Here is a 19,226-nt window from a genome sequence, read left to right as displayed (position 1 = left end):
CTTCTTTTTTTTTTTTTTTTGGTCTTTTTGCCTTTCCTAGGGCCGCTCCTGCAGCATATGAAGGCTCCCAGGCTAGGGGTCTAATCTGAGCTGTAGCTGCTGGCCTACATCAGAGCCACAGCAATGCGGGATCCGAGCCTCCTCTGCGACCTACACTACAGCTCACAGCAACGCCGGATCCCTAACCCACTGAGCAAAGTCAGGGATCGAACCTGACACCTCATGGTTCCTAGTCAGATTTGTTAACCACTGAGCCACAACGGGACCTCCAAGGAGGATTCTTATGTTTGGGTGTTGATCCATGTTGAATGAATAACTAAATGAGTGATTGAATGAATCAATTAACATTGGAATAAATGCATTTCTCCCTTCTCGCTGTCATAGGCCTTCCTCTGTTCCTCTGTTAACTCCATAAACAGGCTGGCAGAGCCGGCCTTGCAGCCTGAGATAAGGCCTTTGGCGGGTGTCTCCCCTATCGCTCCCCCGAGTGGGGGACCAAGGGGTAGTGCCTGGTGCTGGTGGAACCACTGAGCAGACACAAGATGGGCTCTAAGTACCAACGGTCTGTGCGGGGCTGCCTGCCTCCATGGATCTTAACGCTGGAGGTGATTCTCTTTCTTGTCTTCTTCTTTTTCACCTCCTATGACACTTCTTCAAAGGCTCAGAAGGAGTTCCTGGGGACCTATCAAGGTGAGTGTCCAGAGGGGAGGTGGTCACCAAGGCGAATAGTAGGGATAGGGGAGGAGGAAGTCTGTGGTCCTCTAGGACCCTAGGTGTTCCTTTCCTCAAAGCCTCTGAGAAGGGCTTCCCTCATCTTCTTCCGTTCCTTGCACAAAGACCCAGCCAACAATGCAGTCTCTTCTTTAGCACCAGCATGGACATCCCCTCTTCCATGAAGGCTTCCATGATTTATCAGGGCAGAGTGAGGGGCTTCCTTTTCTGTGTTCCCAGAATTCCCTTTGCCAAATGGTCTTTATAATTCTCTGCTTCTCTGCTACTCGCCTCATGCCCTCAACAACAAGGAATTTCATGTTGTTGTTGGGTTTGGAGTTTTTTGTTTCTTTTCTCTTTTCTTTTTCTTTTTGATGTCTCTTTTTCTTATTTCTATACCACCTTCCTTTTGCAAACTTTTGTATCACTTAGGGGCTGGGAAGTCTGCATTCTGTCTGCAAATCCAGAGCCGTACGCTATGGCTGGAGAGGGAATGTAGGATGGCTGTTCTTTTACACGCATCTAAAAATATTCATATACTGTGATAAGGATACCTGTAAACAGGACAGATGTCCACAGTGGTGTGGCTTTTGCTTATTTATTTTTTTTTAAGTTGAGATGCATTTTCAAGTATATCAGTGGGCTGATATGTTGTTTCTGATAATGGCAGGGCCTCCTTGAGTGATGTCCCTGAGACAAAGCTGAAGCTTGAGCCTGGTTGAGAGTTTGCTTGTTTCTAAGAGATATTCACTAACCGGAAGCAAAGGGAAGGCATCCAGGGGACCTCAGCAGTGGAAAGAAGGACAGGAGATGACTTAAGGAGGGAAGTTCCTACCCTGCTTACTGGGTGAGCCCAAAGCGGTCCAGACTAGCAAGGCCTGGGTACAACTTTAATTCAGTTCAATTTACTTGCATTCTTTTTAATCCAGTACAATGTAATTCAATGCATTCATTCATTCATTCACTCATTCAAACCTGTATTACAAACTATGTGGGGTCCAGACATATACTAATTAGAGCTGATATTTATTGGTTACTTACTATGTACTAAGCAGGCTTCTAAATGCTTTACATGGTACCCTCACGATAACCCTACAAGATAGGTACTATTATGATCTCTGCTTTTCATATGAGGAAACCAGACACTTGGACATGGAGTGATTTGCCCAAGGTTGCTCAGCTAGCAAGAGCACAGCAGATTTAAACTTAGGCAGCCTGATTTTAGTTTCCATGCACTGAACCATGATGCTTCACGGCCCCATTTTAGGCTGAGGTTGAGTCGCTTGTCATATAACTAGTAGGTGTAGGAGCCAGTATTCCAATTTTGTAGTTTGGATCCAGAGTCCATGTTCTTTACTCCTAGGCTGTGCTGATAACATAGGTATAAAGTGTCCTCAGATGCTCACTTTATATGGGAGCATAGGGGAGGCAACCCAAGCAGGGAGATGGTGACGTCAGGAAAGGCAAGGGAAGTGACTGTCCAGCCAGGTCTTGGTGGCTCAGTAGGAGTAACTATGTGAAAATGGAGGCTCAAGAGCATAGCAGGAACCGTTGTGTGCCGTGCTCCTTGGACTGGACCAGGCTAGGGTTTAACACAGCAGTGTTGTTGGAACATAAAGAGGGAAGCAGGGAGTAGTAGACCCGTTTCGATGAGTAAGACGTTTGCCCTTCATTCTTTTGATCTGATAGGAAGCAGAAGTGTGATCAGCTTGGGTTTGGGTTACAGAGAAAGCCATTCCAGGGCTGGAATGAGGATGGGGAAAGGGGTATGACTTGAGGTGGGAGGCCAGTGAGGAGGCTGTAGCATCATATGGATCAGAGGGTTTCACACTTTTCTGGTCGTGCACAACACTTTTCAAGCATGCACTGTATTTATATGTTATACCTAAGTATTGCGACACTGATACATTTTGCACATTATAATACATGCACACAAACTAGAAAATTTCATAGCGATCAAAACGATATATAATATTTTCAAATTTCTGATCACGATGGTGTCAATCACTCTTAAGGCAAGGTCCATTGCGACCATTAATGATGGCGGATGCAAATCCATTCCTCAGAGTCTTCCTGATAATTTCAAATTATCCTGCTTGACTTCTTGTCAGATATGATTAGACTGCCTTTTTAAAAAAAAATTTTTTTTTTTTTGTCTTTTTACCTTTTGTAGGGCTGCTCCCACAGTATATGAATGTTCCCAGGCTAGGGGTCGAATTGGAGCCGTAGCCACCAGCCTACACCACAGCCCACAGCAACAGGGGATCCGACTGCGTCTGCGACCTACACCACAGTTCACGGCAACGCAGGATCGTTAACCCACTGAGCAAGGCCAGGGATCGAACCCACAACCTCATGGTTCCTAGTCAGATTCGTTAACCACTGCGCCACGACGGGAACTCCTAAAAAGTTTTTTTTTTAATTTTTTAGTTTTTTGCTTTTTAGGGCGACCTTCACGGCATATGGAAATTCCCAGACTAGGGGTCAAAACGGAGCTACAGCTGCTAGCCTATGCCACAGCCATAGCAACGCAGGATGAGCTGCGTCTGCGACCTACCCCACGGCTCACAGCAATGCCACACCCTTAACCCACTGAGTGAGGCCAGGGATTGAACCATCATCCTCTTGGATACTAGTTGGATTCGTTTCTGCTGCACCACAGTGGGAACTCCTAGAATGACTTCTTAACAATTTTGAATGTGACAGACACAGAGTCTGCAGAAGGAGAAGCATTGCTCTACCCTTTTGTTTCTGTATAGCTTGCCCGCCGTTATTGTTTTGTCTTCAATCTATGTTTTGGGGCAGGAGTTGCTTGAGACATTAGTCCATTTTGTGAAGGCTAGTTGAGCTAAAACTAGGTAACAATCTGTCAATCCACTTAATCTAATACAGTCCATGTAAATGATAAATTACTTAAACCAGTAAATTCTAAAAAAAAAAAGACATTTTTGAGACAATATGGAAATCTAAATAAAATGAATATTACATAGTATACAGAAATTATTGTTAGTTTTGTTAGGTGTGATACTAGCATAGCGGGTGCTTATAAAGGTCCTATATGTTAGGGAAGCATACTGAAATGGAATGATGTCTGGAGTCTGCTTCATGTCAGAAAAAAAGAAAAAAACAAATGGAGAAGGATAATAAAAATAAGACTGACTTTATGTGAAAATCATCAAAGCTGGGAATGGGTACATGAGGTTCACCATGATACTCACTCCATTTTCGTGTGTGCCTAAACTTTTCCATAATCAAGAGGTACATTTTAAAAAACAAAAACCAAAACTCTGTCACTAGTTGCCACATGATGACTACGGAGAAACACATGTCATCGCCTTCTCAGTGGCCCAATATTCCCTTAGGACACCTTCCAAAGCTAGGAGACTCCTCTGTCCGACATCCTGACCAAGTGAGAAGAGGTTCTGAATTAATCTGAACATCAAATGCTTGCAGAGTTGCAAACTTTGCCAAGTGCCTTTAGGGGTAGGAAAGCACATTTTTGAGATCATTTAGATTGATGGTCTCAAAATGCGATCCCCAGGCAGCCCACCTCAAGGTCCCCTGGGAACTTGTTAGAAATTCCCGGGCTCCTGCCTATACCTACTGATCCGAAACTCTAGGGTGGGGCCCAGCAATCCATGTTTCACCAAGCCCTCAAGTGACTCTTATGCTCTTGGAAGTTTGAGGGCTACTGGCACTGGACTGATTCAAATCTTCTTTTTGCCTTTTTTGGCTGCACCTGCAGCATATGGAAGTGCGGCCAGGGATCGAATCTGCCAGACCCTTAACCCTCTGTACCAGGCTAGGGATCTAACTGGTGCTGCCACAGAGACAAGCCAGATCATGAACCCACTGTGCCACAGCCAGAACTTCTAATTCAGATCTTGCCTCTGCCTCTTCTTAGCTGTAAGATCTTGGGCAAATCGCTCAACCTCTCTCTGCTTTCATTTCAACCTATGTCACTTGATGATAGTACTTAAGTTGTTGAAAGGATTGAAAGAATGAACACATTAAATAAGACTGATAAAAAAGAATGTTAGCTTTTATTATTATTATTATTTTGTCTTTTTAGGGCCACGCACATGCCATATGGAGGTTCCCAGGCTAGGGATTGAATTGGAGCTGTAGCTGCTGGTCTACACCACAGCCACAGCAATGTAGGGTCAGAGCAGTGTCTGCGACCTATACCACAGCTCCTGCAATGCCAGGTCTTAACCCACTGAGCAAGGCCAGCGATAGAACCCTCATCCTCATGGATACTAGTAAATTTCGTTAACCAGAGCCGAGACGGGAACTCTGCTTTTGTTAATAAACTTTAATTTCTTAACTTTTTTAGTAAAAGTGAATAGAACTAGAAAGCTGCTATCTTCTTCCAGCAGCCCCTGTGGATTATCTGGAACATCTTCTGAGAGGTGTGTTTCCTACTCTAATGACCAGTGGCCTGGATGACGTGTGATGAGGCCAGATGGGCAGGGGCAGGAGAGGAGAAGCAAAGAGTCAAATTCAAGAGATATTTAGGAGATAAATATCAGCTGTTCTTGGTGAAAATGAGGAAGGAGTCGAGGATGGCTTCAGATGTGTGATTTGGCAGATGGAGGTGCCCATTCCTGAGATGAGAAGCACAAGGGGAAAGGCAGATTTAGGGATAAATGAACAATGATAAGTTAACTCGAGGCTTGGGGCTGAGGTGCCTGTGAGATGCTTAGGGGAAGCAAGCATGTCTGTTATTTGCATAACAAACCACCCCCAAGCTTAGTGGCTCAAAATAGCAATCATCTAATTTGCTCCTGATCGTGATTCTGTGGTTCAGCAATTTCAGCTCGGCAATGCAATTCTACTGTCCATTTCACCTAGGGTCACCGTGCACCTCTAGCCTGGAGGTTTGACTGCAGCTGCACAGCCTCAGATGATCTCGTTCACATGTTGTGCTGGCTGGCGGGGAACCCACGACGTTCCAGCAAACTAGCCCAGACTTTTCACATGGCAGCAGCCAAGTTGCCGCAGTAAGAGAGGGCAAGCCCCAGTGCACGAGTGCTTTTCAAGCCTCAGCTTGCATCCTGCTTGCTAATGTCCCACTAGCCAAAGCCAATCGCCAGGCCCAACTCAGGTGGGAGGGGTCTATACAGGAAGGCATGATTCACCGGAGGCCATTACCATGACAATCTATCACACAGAGCCTGCTCCAAGTTGCCAAACTGGGGGACCATCCTGGGCCCTGCACTGTGACTATCACCCAGTTTCCCCCATACTCATTAGAAGCAGGAAGGAGCGCTGTCAAAAGAGTAGATGGGGAGTTCTCTTCATGGCTCAGTGGGTTAAGAATCTGATTAGTATCCATGAAGATGCAGGTTTGATCCCTGGCCTGGCTCAGTGGGTTAAGGATCCAGCATTGCCATGAGCTTCAGTATAGCTTGCAGATGAGGCTCAGATCTGGTGTGGCTGTGGCTGTGGCTGTGGCCGGCAGCTACAACTCCAATTTGACCCCTAGCCTGGGAACTTCCATATGCCATGGGTACAGCCCTAAAAAGACCAAAAAAAAAAAAAAAAAGGGTAGAAGGGCTTTACTCCCAAGTCCTGGTACCTTCCACATCTTAGCCTTGGCTGCCCCTTGGATTGGGCAATCTTTTTCTCTTCCAGGCTGTGTAGGAGAGGCTGTGGGAGGTGGGAGAGCAGCGTGAGGCTCCATGGATGGTCCCAGACCAGGGCTGCAGAGGGCCTCCTCGTCAGTGGTGGGGAGCACAGTGTGGAGGTCGAACCCAGGGCCTGAGGGCCAGGCCTCAGAGGTGATGTTGCTGAAACATCTGCAGGCTGGAGGGAGGGGCAAGGGTGGTGACCCAGAGCTGGACTCCCAGGCACAGCCAGGCTGAAAGAGTCGGAGGACAGTCTTGCCCAAAGTAGCTAACAAGTGGCAAGCTTGGGATAATAGTTACTAGCACTTACTATGTGCTCAGTGTTTGGCTAAGCGATCTGTAGGAGCCAGCAAGCCCACTACTCCTAACAAACCTCGGAGCAGGTGCCATTGTTTCAGACCCTCTTACAGACTAGGAAGCAAGAACACAGAGGTAGAGCCAGGCTCTGAACTCTTGCCAACCTGACTCAGAGGCCCACACTGTTCATTTGACCCTGTGAAGAGTGAAAGATATATGGAGACACAGGATGGTGAAGTGGCTAAACCCAGAGAGTCAGGATTCAGATCTGCAGCTACCATTTACTAGCTATGTGACCTGGGCTAATTACAGCACCTCTCTGTGCCTCCCTTTCCCCATTTTTAAAGTGGGGATGATAAATAGTACCTCCTGCATGGGGTCGTTGTAGGTTACGGCTGGCAGGCACTTGGAACAGTACCTGGCACGTGGAGGGCACCGTATATGTGACCGCTGTTACAATGATGGTAATTACTGCCCTGAAGAACTCCCAGGTTAGACTTTCTCTAAATCATGGGACTTTTGTAAAGTTCTGGGAGTTCCTGACGTGGCTCAGCAGTTAACGAATTTGACTAGCATCCATGAGGACACAGGTTCGATCCCTGGCCTTGCTCAGTGGGTTAAGGATCCGGCGTTGCCATGAGCTGTGGTGAGGGTCACAGACACGGTTCAGATACCACATTGCTGTGGCTATGGCGTAGGCCAGCAGCTACAGCTCCAATTGGACCCCTAGCCTGAGAACCTCCAGATGCCACGGGTGCAGCCCTCAAAAGCAAAATAAAAGGTTTTCCTAAAGACCTGCCTTAGACGGTTAAACTCCCTTCTGGGGCTCAGTCGTTGGGGCTCCTGCAGCCATCCACTCTTTATCACCCCTGGACACCTTAGAGCCCATTATCTTATCAGACCAGATGCTCAAGTGGGGCCCAGTGCAGGCTCTGAGAGGTGGAGGCTGACAGTGGGGATGCCCCCAGCTGGGACCCAGAGCTGAACTTGAGGACAGGGCAGGGAGGAGCAGGGATGGGCCAGAGCCCCAGGAAGCTGGGAGAGGGAGTGGGAGGATGCAGGGGGTGAGAGGAGAGGGGCAAGTTTGGGATAATAGTTACTAGAATTTACTATGTGGGTAAACTTACTAAACTGGAATTTACTGACCAGTTTGGGGTGAGTGGGATCTGTCGATGACTCCCAGAAACTCTCTGACTGAAGCACAACCCCTCCATCAGGGCCTTGGGTGAGGGGTCCTGTGTTCCTATACCTGGTAGCAGCTGGCCTGAAAAAACCCCCCAGCTAAGAGGTTCTGATGCTCTAATCTTTATTTTTTTTTTTTTTTTTTGTCCTTTTTGCTATTTCTTTGGGCCGCTCCCGCGGCATGTGGAGGTTCCCAGGCTAGGGGTTGAATTGGAGCTGTAGCCGCCGGCCTACGCCAGAGCCACAGCAATGCGGGATCCGAGCCGCGCCTGCAACCTACACCACAGCTCACGGCAACGCCGGATCGTTAACCCACTGAGCAAGGGCAGGGACCGAACCCGCAACCTCATGGTTCCTAGTCGGATTCGTTAACCACTGCGCCACGACGGGAACTCCTGATGCTCTAATCTTTAGATCCCCACCTCTGCCCTAATCCTGGTGACCCCCTCCCCACCCACTGATCCCCTCCTCTGAATATGCTAGAGCAGTAAGTCCTTAGAGGGTATCAGGTCTGATTCCCATGTGTTACAGATAGGGAAACTGAGGCCCAAAGAAGGCAAGGGACTTGCCTAAGGTCCCTTAGTGAGGTGAGGGCAAGCAAGAACAAGAGACAGCCTAGCTGGTGGAAGTACCAGGAGTCCAGACCTTGGCTCTCCTCCTGATGTGCTGTGTGGCCTTGAGGAAATCACAGGCTCTCTCTGATCCCCTTCTGTAGAATGAGAGGAAAATGGAAGGGTCCCCATACTCATGGAACCTTCATAAGTCCAGACCCTTTGCACAGAGCATTGCTGCAAAATGGTTTCTTTGAACACCAGTGTTTTAAGAAAAGATTAAACTTGGAGCTTCTGTTGTGGCTCAGCAGGATAAGGATCCGACATTGTCCCTGTGAGGATGCAGGTTCTATTCCTGGCCTTGCTCGGAATACTTAACATGGGTTAAGGATCCTGTGTTGCTGCAAGCTGCAGCACAGGTCACAGCTGTGGCTCAGATCCAGTGTTGCCGTGGCCATGGCACAGGCCAGCAGCTGCAGCTCCAATTTGAACTTCCATTTGCTGCAAGTGTGGCCTTAGAAAGAAAAGAAAAAAAAAAAAAAAAAAGAAAGAAAAGATTGAGTATCTAAAGTTGGGCATGCAGGCTCCAATTGGCCACAAGCCTCATCACTCCCTTGTACCCTTCATACATACGGTTTGCTGCTTTGCTCCTGAAGGAATTTGAGCCACCCCAGGAGGAACCCCTATACAAGATGTGCCCTGCCCATACCCATTCCAAACTGGATTCCTAAGGGGATGCAAGCCGAAAGCTGAAGCACTGCCTATACCTCCCCCTCTCTTCTGTCAGAGAAAAAGGTGCGGGGAAGTTGAATCCTCCTGAATATCCACTTCTCACCCACCCCCAAAGTCCCCAGACCCCAAGGAGGTGCTCGGGTCTCCTACAGCCCGGTGTTGTCAGACTGATCCGGGATCATCAGCACCCACCCAAGTCCTATATGCAAGATCCTAGTTATGTGTGGTTTTCAATGAAAGTGAATTTAGGTGTTAGATTGAAGAGGCTTTGGAGAGTTCTGGAAAGGAGAGCTTCCTCATTGTTATCAGAGCCAAGGCAGGAGACCAGGTGAGTTTTAATGCTGTGATGGTGGTGATGGCGGTGGTGAACAGCCCCCATTTACTGAGTTTTCTCTGTGTGCCAGGCCCTGTGCTAAGCTCTTGAACAAAATATGACTTCCTTTGGATCTCTCAGCAACCCCGAGGGGAGCATAATTGCCCTTATGCAGCTGATAGGGAAAATAAGCAACCCGCAAGGCTGTACAGCTAAGGGGTGGAAATAAAAATTGCTGTTTATATTTGCTCAAAATGATCAAATGTTGGCAATTTAATATGGCTTGAATTAATAGGGAATAATAGAGCCAGGGTTAAACCGAACTGTCTAACCTCAAAGCCCATGTTTTTTCCTTAAAAAAAAAAATTCTTTACTGTCTTTACACTGGTTGCATAAAATTTTAACAAAGTGAAAACTCCTAAACCCTGAAATAATCTCCACTAGTTGGGGTGGGGGGCGGGCAAATTCCGTCAAGATCTCTTGCCAGGCATTTAAACACATGTAAAAATAGTGGATGTTTGTTGATAAAATATAGTCTGTACTCTTCCGAGCAATAATGTGCATTATACCTTTAGATTCCGGCAGTGGGACAGAGGGAGGTATGATTCTTTTTCCCATTTAATAGGTGAGAAAACCACCAGGGGGCAAAGAGTGTGGTTGTTCAAGGCACAGACGCCAGAGCAGACCGTGTAGGTTTAAATTACTACTCTATGCACTGGAGCAAGCTACTTAATCCCCTGCGCCTCAGTTTTCCTATCTGTAAAATGGCGATGATAACAGCAGCCTCCTCGAAGGGTGGTTGTAAGACCCAAATGAGTGGTTCAAACAGTGTTGACCCTCGGTAAACGCTTAATAAATGCAGGTTGTTATTAAAGCTCAGAGACATTTAAAGAACTAGATTAAGCCACACAGCTGGGAAATGCCAGAGCCCTGATATGACCCCAAGCTTATCTAGTTCCAGAGCCTACACTGTGACCCATGTTTCAAACCTGGAATTGATTCAAAGCATCTACCCCTTTTTTTTTTTTTTGGCTGGTCCCCTCAAGAATATTAGCTAAGTCCCTTGCGCTCATCTGCCACAGCAGCCCCTGCACAGGGTCTGAGGCTGGGAAAGGCGAGGGTTATCCAAGTGGCCCTGGTGCTTTCTGCCCACGTACCAGGTCCCTCTCAGCAGAGGCCAAAGGGAGAGAGCTGTTTTCTGCAAGAACCAAAGATAATTTGGCTCTTGCGTATGAATCTCTGGACCCTTTTCTGCCTGCTATTTTCTGCATAACCTGAGCCAAGTCACCACCTTCTGTGGCCTTTTATTCTCATGCATGTGATCACGAGGTTGAACCCGATTCTCAGTAGCAGGAGTCATCACCTTTACTGAGTGTCAACGATGTGCCAAGGACGGGTCGTGACGCTCTACACGTGTTCATATCATTAAGTTTAATAATAACAATAATAGCTGCATTTCCTGAACACTCACCATGAGCCAGGCCCTGCATTGACTCAGTTAATCCTTCCCTCAACTCTGCATGGTATGTCCGTGTTTCCCCCATTATTCAGACGAGGAAACTGAGGCTCAAAGAAGGCCAGTAACTTGACCAAGCACCTTTAAACGATCCCTAATGTCCCTTCCAGGGGCAGTTCTGTAGAACTCTAATTTCACAAGATCCTCCACCTCATCTTCTTCCCTTCCTCCTTCCCAACATCTCTTCCCTGAGCAGGCTTCCAGGATGTGGTCATCATTGCAGCCCTTGGCTTGGGCTTCCTCAATACATCTTTGCGGAGACACTGCTGGAGCAGCGTGGCCTTCAATCTCTTTCTGCTGGCTCTCGGGGTACAGTTGACGCTCCTGCTGGATGGCTTCCTGAGCCCGACCTTTTCCAGGAAGATGAGCATCAATCTGACTAGGTAACTGGATGGATCCCTTCTGGGTCCTTGGAGATGTGGGGCCCAAGAGGGCAGATTCTCAGAAAAGCTTGGATGTCCCCTTCTCTTTCCAGCCCTGACACCATGCAATATTCAGGACTTTTTTTTTTTTTTTTCATTTTTTTCCTTTTTAGGGCCACACCTGAACCATGTGGAAGTTCCCAGGCTAGGGATCACATCAGAGCTGTAGCTGCCAGTGTACGCCACAGCCATGTGGGATCTGAGCCACATCTGGGACCTACACCACAGCATATGGCAACACCAGATCCCTAACCCACTGAGTGAGGCCAGGGGCTGAACCTGCATCCTCATGGTTACTAGTTGGATTCGTTACCACTGAGCCATGGCAGGAACTCCCAGGACTTCTTTATACTAACAAAAAATTCAGATTTCACTGGCATCCTCTGTCTCATCTGACAACTCTACTCTGTGGTCTAACAAGGGGCCCAGATCTACTGCCCTCACTGTGTCCTTTCTTTTTTTATTGATTTTGATTTTGTAAACTTTCACATTAAATATAATTTCAAAGAAAAATGCCTGGAGATAAGACCAAAAGAAATCTCACACTCAGAGAAACAGTCACTTGAAAAGTACTCTCAGTCCTCAAATGCTGGTGGACAAAAGAGCTATCCAAGTTAAATGAACTTTGATCTATTTAGCTAGCTTTGCAAGAAATTCTAAGAACTAGCCAAATTAACTTGTGTTACCAGAAGTCAGAATAATGGTTACCTGGGCAAGGTGTTCATTGATTAAGAAGGGGCCCAAAAAAAGCTTATGGGGTTCAGTAAACATTCTCTCTGTTACCCTGGGTGATGGTTACACAAGAGTACATGTGTACATATACACACATATATACATGCATGTCATTATACATACATGGATGCTATGGATCCGGTGTTGCTGTGAGCTGTGGTGTAGGTTGCAGACTCGGCTCGGATCTGGTGTTGCTGTGACCGTGGTGTAGGCTGGCAGCTATAGCTCCTATTAGACCCCTAGCCTGGGAATCTCCATATGCCTCAGGTGCGGCCCTGAAAGGACAAATGACAAAAAAAAAAAAAAAAAATCGTTTTTTGATTTTATCCAATTCTGAATCCCTATCTTGCCCAGATGATGGTAAATCCCATCTCAGGTGTCTTGGGGACCCCATCACGTTTCCAGGCCACTCTACCTTCCCCTCTGGGCACTGCTGCTGAACACCCTTCCATGAGCCAGGCTCTGTGCTGTGTTTGTAAAGTCACAAACATTATTTGTTTAACCCTTCTGAGTAGGGGGTCTGAACTAAATGCTCAGAGATCCTAAGACATTTGCCTGGGATCACACACCCAGCTGCGTGGTGGACATGGCTTCAGTTTTAACTCTCTGTAACCTTCCCCACACACTCCAGAGTGATCATGACAAGAAACATAATCTAGCCAGCTCCCTACTAGCCCAGAAACAAACTCCACCCGAGCATGATAATGTGAGAAAAAAGAATGTGTACATGTATGGTGACTAGGTCACCATGCTGTACAGTAGAAAATTGACAGCACACTGTAAACCAGCTATAATGGGGAAAAAAATCATTATATAAAAGAAAAAAAAATAAAACCACTTTAGAGCTGATCCCCATGGGGATTCAATAACCGCCCCCAGTAACCGCCCAGGAAGTGACAAAGGGCACTCTGGGGGAGCTCTGACAGGATGGGCCTCAGCTCAAGGCCACACATGCCTTTGGCCTCCTGCACTAAGTTTCCAGACATTTCCAGGCTGCCCTCTTCTGACATCCTGCCTGCAGGGATCCGTTTGCTCTTGACTCAATCTGGAAAGACAAGCAGAGGCCATTTATGGCCTGAGTGAACGCCCCTGTCCCGCCCTGACCACGTGGGTCCTCCCAGCTGTGACCCCCAGAAGGACTGGCCCCACAGATTTGAACAATGGGCTCCTTCCTGGCCTTTCCTGCTCTGGCTGGGCTGGTGGGCGGTGCCCGGGCTCACCTCCCAGACAGGCCCTCTCCCTCCCCCGTGGCCTCACCCACACCATGCGGCCTGACTTGGCACCGCCTTGGTTCTGCCTTGAGTCACCGACGACCAGTCCCTGCACGGCAAAGGCCTGTCTTATTCAGCTTTGTTTTCCTCACCTAGTAAGGACTTAGTGAATGGTTGTTGGAACAAAGATGAAAATAAAAAGAACCCTAGAAGGTGTGATGTTTTTCATGCCTTATGTTGAAAGGCCCAGGAGGGTCTGTCATAGCAATAACCAGCCCCCTTATTGGGCTTAACTCACTTTGCCCTCCCAACAGCTCTGTAAGCCTTGCCCCTGCCTCACAGATGAGGATGCTGAAACACAGAGTGGTGAAGTATTTGGCTCAAGACCACACAGCCAGGAAGTGGCTGGGTCAGGATTGCAACCCAGGAAGCCCAGACAGAGGCGGGTCCTAAGTCCTGTACTTCACGTTCTCCACACCGCCCTGATCCCATCTGGCCCCTGGGGGGCTGCAATCTCGCCACTGGCACACAATCTCTTGAATTAGACCTTTGCCAGTTAAATGAGCACTCCCCCAAAGGTATCACCTGACCAGCCACGGCAAAACACGGGGTGACCCTCCAGTCCAAATAAGTCCTGGTACCTGGGAGGCTTCTTCCCCATATCCTTCCCTGCAAAGTGCCTTAAGCAAGACACAGCATTGGCAGCCAACACCGGGAAGGCCGGATCCAAACTTCAGAGCACAGGCTTTGGATCCAGGGCAACTGGGTAGGTTTAAGCCTCACATTTGTCATTAACGAGCTATGTGGCCATTACCCAAAAAGTGACTCCTTCTCTTTTCAATGTCCTCTCCTATAGAATGGAGGTGCCAAATGGTACCCTAGCACCATTTACAGAGGGTTCCTTGGTTTCAAATATAAACGACCTGATGGATTTGCAAGTCTGTTGAACACAAAGCTGAATAGATGATGATGGTGATAGCAGTGGTCGTGGTTTGTCATCAACTCCCAGGGGGAAAGGTGCCCAGAAGAGGGTCAGTTTAACAACCATGGATTGTCTGGCTCCGTGCCACCTCCCCCAGGAAGCCCTCCCTGATGAGTCCAGTTTACAGTGCTCTCTCCCTCCAGTGACCCCCTCTCGCCTCGTGATATCACAGATGGTCTGAATCGACTGGGTCGTGATGTCAGCCTTGTCACCCCGGTTGAATCATAAATGCCTTGAAAACGAAAAGCGTTTTCTCCTTCAGAATCCCCACCCTAAGCTTGCTCATTCGTCAAGAGAAGGAGGAATCCGTAATAGTCCTGAGTTAGCTCTCTGTGCCCGTCATGGTGTGCTGGACACACATGCATATGACTCCTTTCTGATCCCCCACAGCCCTCCCATGAGATAAGTATGACCATCATTCTTCTTTTACAGATGGAGAAACAGGCTCAGTGAGATTAAATAGCTGCTCGAGTGGCAAAGCTGGACCTGGAAACCAGGCTTGTCCTGCTTCCAAACCCAGTCTCTTTCCACTACATGGAGAAGGAGAGATGAGGGTGGCCTGTGACTGAAGGACAGGCAGGCTGGCGAGTAAAGAGCGCCCTCTATTGAGCATCTGTGAGTGATGCCGCCCAAGAGATGGTGAGGGCGGAATCCCAGTTAACAGATCCCAGAGGGGGGACCCTCGGGGAACCACCAGCCTCTGTTAACACACCCTGACCTTCCCATGAGAACCTCAGCGCACCCTCACAACAGATGAGTGTGTGTAGGTCCATCTCGCAGAGTGTGGCTGCCACCCCAATGGGGGAAGGGGACAAAGGAGACCCCAGGCTGGGTAGCATCTAGCCTCATGAGAGTAGGAAGTTTGTCTACTCATTCTCTTACTCCAGTTTCTCGGACAGTGTTAGGCAGAGAGCAGGTCCTCAACAAGTGTTTGTTGAATGAGTGAATGAAGGCGCGAGAGGCATTCTTCCTCCTTAGTCATCGCTGTCTTTCCCCCCTCCCCAGTATTCAGAGAGCCACCGTGAGCGCTACGTCTGTGCTGATCTCAGCGGGTGCCATCCTGGGGAAGGTCAACCTGGTGCAGCTGGTGTTCATGACAGTGATAGAGGTGACCGCCTTCAGCACCACAAGGATGGTGGCCAAGAGATTCCTCAATGTGAGTCACGGCGCTTGGGAGGAGGGGCCTCGGGGATGAAGGGTGAGCAGGTGGGAGAGGAGGGCTCTGTCTCCATTTGGTAAAGTTTCTGGGACTAAAATAAAAAAGAGACAGGCCAAAATAGGGCTCTGAAAGTGTGGTCTATACCAGCATATAAACAACATCCAAAATATGATATATAAGATTGTACTCTTCAAAGGATAATTATGGGATGGATACAAAGACAGTTAATTCCTGGGGTCCCATGGGCAGTGGTCTCGAAGGTTACAGTGGCCAGTGTCTTCTTTCAAACCAGGCAGTGTGTGTCAGGAAGAGGACACACAATCTAACTGGGGGAGACAGTCAGAAGCCTACAGCTGAGGCCAGCTGTGAAGGTGAAGTTGGTCCAGATGGCTCTCCTGGCTCCTCTGCCATAGCCCTGACCCTGAGGTCAGGTACAATGAAGTGAGATGGGAGCTGATTGCAAGGGGAAAAGCAGATGCCCTGAGAGGGAAAGTGATGGCTTAAGAGCACACAGCAAGGTAGTAAAAGAACCCAGATGAGAAAAAGAGCTCAGCCTGGTTCAGGAGAAAGAGAGCTGGACTTGGAGTCAAAGATTGAGGTTGGTCTCCCAGCTATGCCCTCAATGCCCCCCGTGACTCTGGGATAGACAGGTTTAGCTTCTTCATCTGCAGTGTGAGGATACCATTGCTACCACATAGGGCTTGGGCAGTAATGGAATTAATTAAATGAGATGATGCATGCTTGTTCACTTGGTTTTTTGTTGTTGTTTTGGTTTGTTTTATTTGCGAGGCCTCAATATCCCAGAGAAAAGACTTCAGATTTTACTCTGAGAAATTCGGGGAGCACTGTGGGAGTTTTCAGCAAAGGAGAGATAGGATCTGACTTATGTTTTAAGAGAGTCTCTCTCTGATTTCTGGGTTCAGAAAAGACCATGAGGGGGCAAGGATGGAGCAGGTAGAGACCAGAGAGGAAGCTATTGCAACAATCTAGGTTTGGATAAGATGATAACCGTGAGGGTGGAGGAAAGGCTGGATCCCGGCCACACTTTGAAGGCAGGACGGACAGAACTTGCTGATGGACTACACTGAGTGTGAGTAAGAGAAGGGTCAAAAATGATTCCAGGAGTTCCCGTCGTGGCACAGTGGTTAACGAATCCGACTAGGAACCATGAGGTTGCGGGTTTGATCCCTGGCCTTGCTCAGTGGGTTAAGGATCCCACATTGCTGTGGCTCTGGTGTAGGCCGGCGGACCCCTAGCTTGGGAATCTCCATATGCCATGTGAGCAGCCCTAGAAAAGGCAAAAAGACCAAAAAAAAAAAAAAAAAAAAAGACTCCAAAATTCAAATCTGGAGCATCTGGGTAGATGACAGTGTCGTTTACTGAGATGGGGCATGTTGGGGTGAGGTAGATCCAGGGGTGGGGGTGGCATCCAGAGCTCAGCTTTGAGTGAGGTAGGATGAAGGTGAGGGCTAGAGACATGTACCATCATTCCAGGGAGTTGCTAAGTGGAAATATACAAGTCTGGAGCTTAGAAGAGAGCCTGGGGCTGGGGGTGTACATTTTAGAGTTGTTAAGGTATAGATGGTATTTAAAGCCAAGGATCGTAGGAGAGCCCCTAGGACCTGTGGGTAAACAGAGATGAGAAGTCTCAGCATTCTATGATAATCCAGGTGGGAAAAGAACCTGAGAGAATGGACATGTGCCTGTGTATGACTGGGTGGCTTTGTTGTAGAGCAGAAATGATCGCTGCCTTGTAAATTAACTACACTTCAATAAAAACTTAAACAAGAAGTCTTAGGACTGAGAAATGACCACTGGGTTCAGTTTGGGAAAAGGTCGGAGGCAAAAGCCTGACTTGATTATTTTAAGAGAGAGTTGGAAATGAGGAAATAGAGGCAGCGTGTAGAGGCAAACTTTCCAAGGAGTTTTGCTATCAAGGGGAGTGGAGATAAAAACTAGAGGGCAGAATGGGGTCAAGGGAGATTGTGGTTGTTCATTTGTTTACTTCCAAGATAGCTGATATTTCTATCCCAGCTGGAATAAGTCAGTAGAGAGAGGAAAACTGATAATGCAAAAGGGGAATGGGCTTTCCCTTTGTAGCTCAGCAGTTAGCGAACCTGACCAGCATCCATGAGGGCATGGTTTCGGTCCCTGGCCTTGCTTGGTGGGTTAAGGATCTGGCTTGCTGTGGTTGTGGCGTAGGCCAGCGGCTACAGTTCTGATTGGATCCCTAGCTTGGGAACCCCGTATGCTGAGGGTGTGGCCCTAAAAAGGAAAAAAAAAAAAAAAATAGAGAGAGAGAGAGAGGAAGTGTAAGATTTTAAGTCTTTGAGTTGGAAAGAGGGCGTGGGATTCTGGGCACCCGTGGCAGGTGCATGGAGAGCTTTTCTTCATAACAGGAGGGAAGTCTGGGACTGTGGGTCAGCTGGCAGATTTGGTGGTGTGTTCCACAGCTCCTGTCTCCGGCCAGGAGAAAATTCTCTACTTGCTGCTTGTATTTTCTCAAAGATGCAAGAGGCAAAGTCATCAGCTGAGTGTTGAGGGGAGAGGGGAGGTGTGGGTTTGAGGAGAGGTGAGTTGTGACATGGGCCTGAGAGTGGAAGACTGGGAGGACCAGAGAGATGCAGTAGGACTGCCGGGCAGCACCCAAGGTCCCCTTTGGGGTTCGTGGTCATGTGGGCGATGCACATGTGACCAGGGCTGTGTACAGTTTTCCTGCTCCTTCCATAGCTCTTTCCCTCCCTGCGAAAGAAGCAGGGAGTTGCATGTGACTAGCCTGGGGTTCTGCACAGAGAGAGCCAAGGAGACCAAGAAAGGCCAGAAATGGGGCTATTTGCAAGGGAGGGAATATGGTGGTGGATCACAGGATCTAACCTGGTTAAGGAAGGGGTGAGAAGGTGACTTTGATGATGGCCAGCAAAAGCCGGCGGCCTTTGGGTGAAGAGCACTCTGGAGAGATTCTGTAGCCAGTCAGCTTGGGTTCAAATCTCAGCTTAAGGGAGTTCCCTTAGTGGCTCAGCGGTTAACACATCTGACTAGGATCCATGAGGATGAAGGTTTGATCCCTGGCCCTGCTCAGTGGGTTAAGGATCCAGCATTGCCATGAGCTGCGGTGTAGGTCACAGACACAGCTTGGGTCTGGCGTTGCTGTGGCTGTGGCATAGGCTGGCAGCTACAGCTCCGATGTCACCCCTAGCCTGGGAACTTCCATGTGCTGCAGGTGCGGCCCTAAAAAAAAAATCTCAGCTCAAGCCACACTAGCTGAGTAATTGTGGGCAACTCAGTTGCCTCTCTGTGCCTCAGTTTTCCTATCTGCAGAATGGAGATAATAAGAATGCTTATTGGAGTTCCTGTTGTGGCGCAGTGGAAACAAATCCAACTACTATCTATGAGGATGTGGGTTTGATCCCTGGCCTTGCTCAATGGGTAGGGAATCCCGTGTTGCCATGAGCTGTGGTGTATGTCACAGACATGGCTCGGATCTGGCGTTGCTGTGGCTGTGACTGTGGCCAGCAGCTGTAGCTCTGATTTGACCCCTAACCTGGGAACTTCCATATGCCACAGGTGTAGCCCTAAAAAATGCAAACAAACAAACAAATAAAACCAAAAAACAAAAAAAAAACACTTACTTCCTAAGGCCATCATGAGGATTCAACAAGTTAACATACATGATGTGTTTAGAGCAGCATCTAGCAAAATGCTGTAACAGTGATGTTATTTTCATCATTGTTATCATTATTATCAGGATCAATTGACTAGAACTGTTGGCATGAAGATACTTAAGGAGG

General features: G+C 48.0%; 1 protein-coding gene across 1 annotated transcript in view; it reads left to right on the top strand.

Annotated features, from left to right (window-relative positions):
- Positions 1–542: 542 nt before the first annotated feature.
- RHCE (Rh blood group CcEe antigens) overlaps positions 543–19,226 on the top strand; it is a gene marked incomplete at its 5' end in the record, with an annotated part of 44,652 nt that continues 25,968 nt past the window's right edge. Inside the window, 3 exon segments of the mRNA NM_214378.1 lie at positions 543–690; positions 11,129–11,315; positions 15,285–15,435. Coding sequence (NP_999543.1) covers positions 543–690; positions 11,129–11,315; positions 15,285–15,435 — 486 coding nt within the window.

This window comes from Sus scrofa, chromosome 6, assembly GCF_054392235.1.
Source record: "Sus scrofa isolate SSC_HxYL_T2T_F1_AM1 chromosome 6, Sscrofa_HxYL_maternal_Yorkshire_Landrace_v2.0, whole genome shotgun sequence".
NCBI classification, from domain to species: Eukaryota; Metazoa; Chordata; class Mammalia; order Artiodactyla; family Suidae; genus Sus; species Sus scrofa.
Note: the sequence above shows the minus strand (reverse complement) of the source record. Positions and strands in the feature narration are given on the sequence as shown.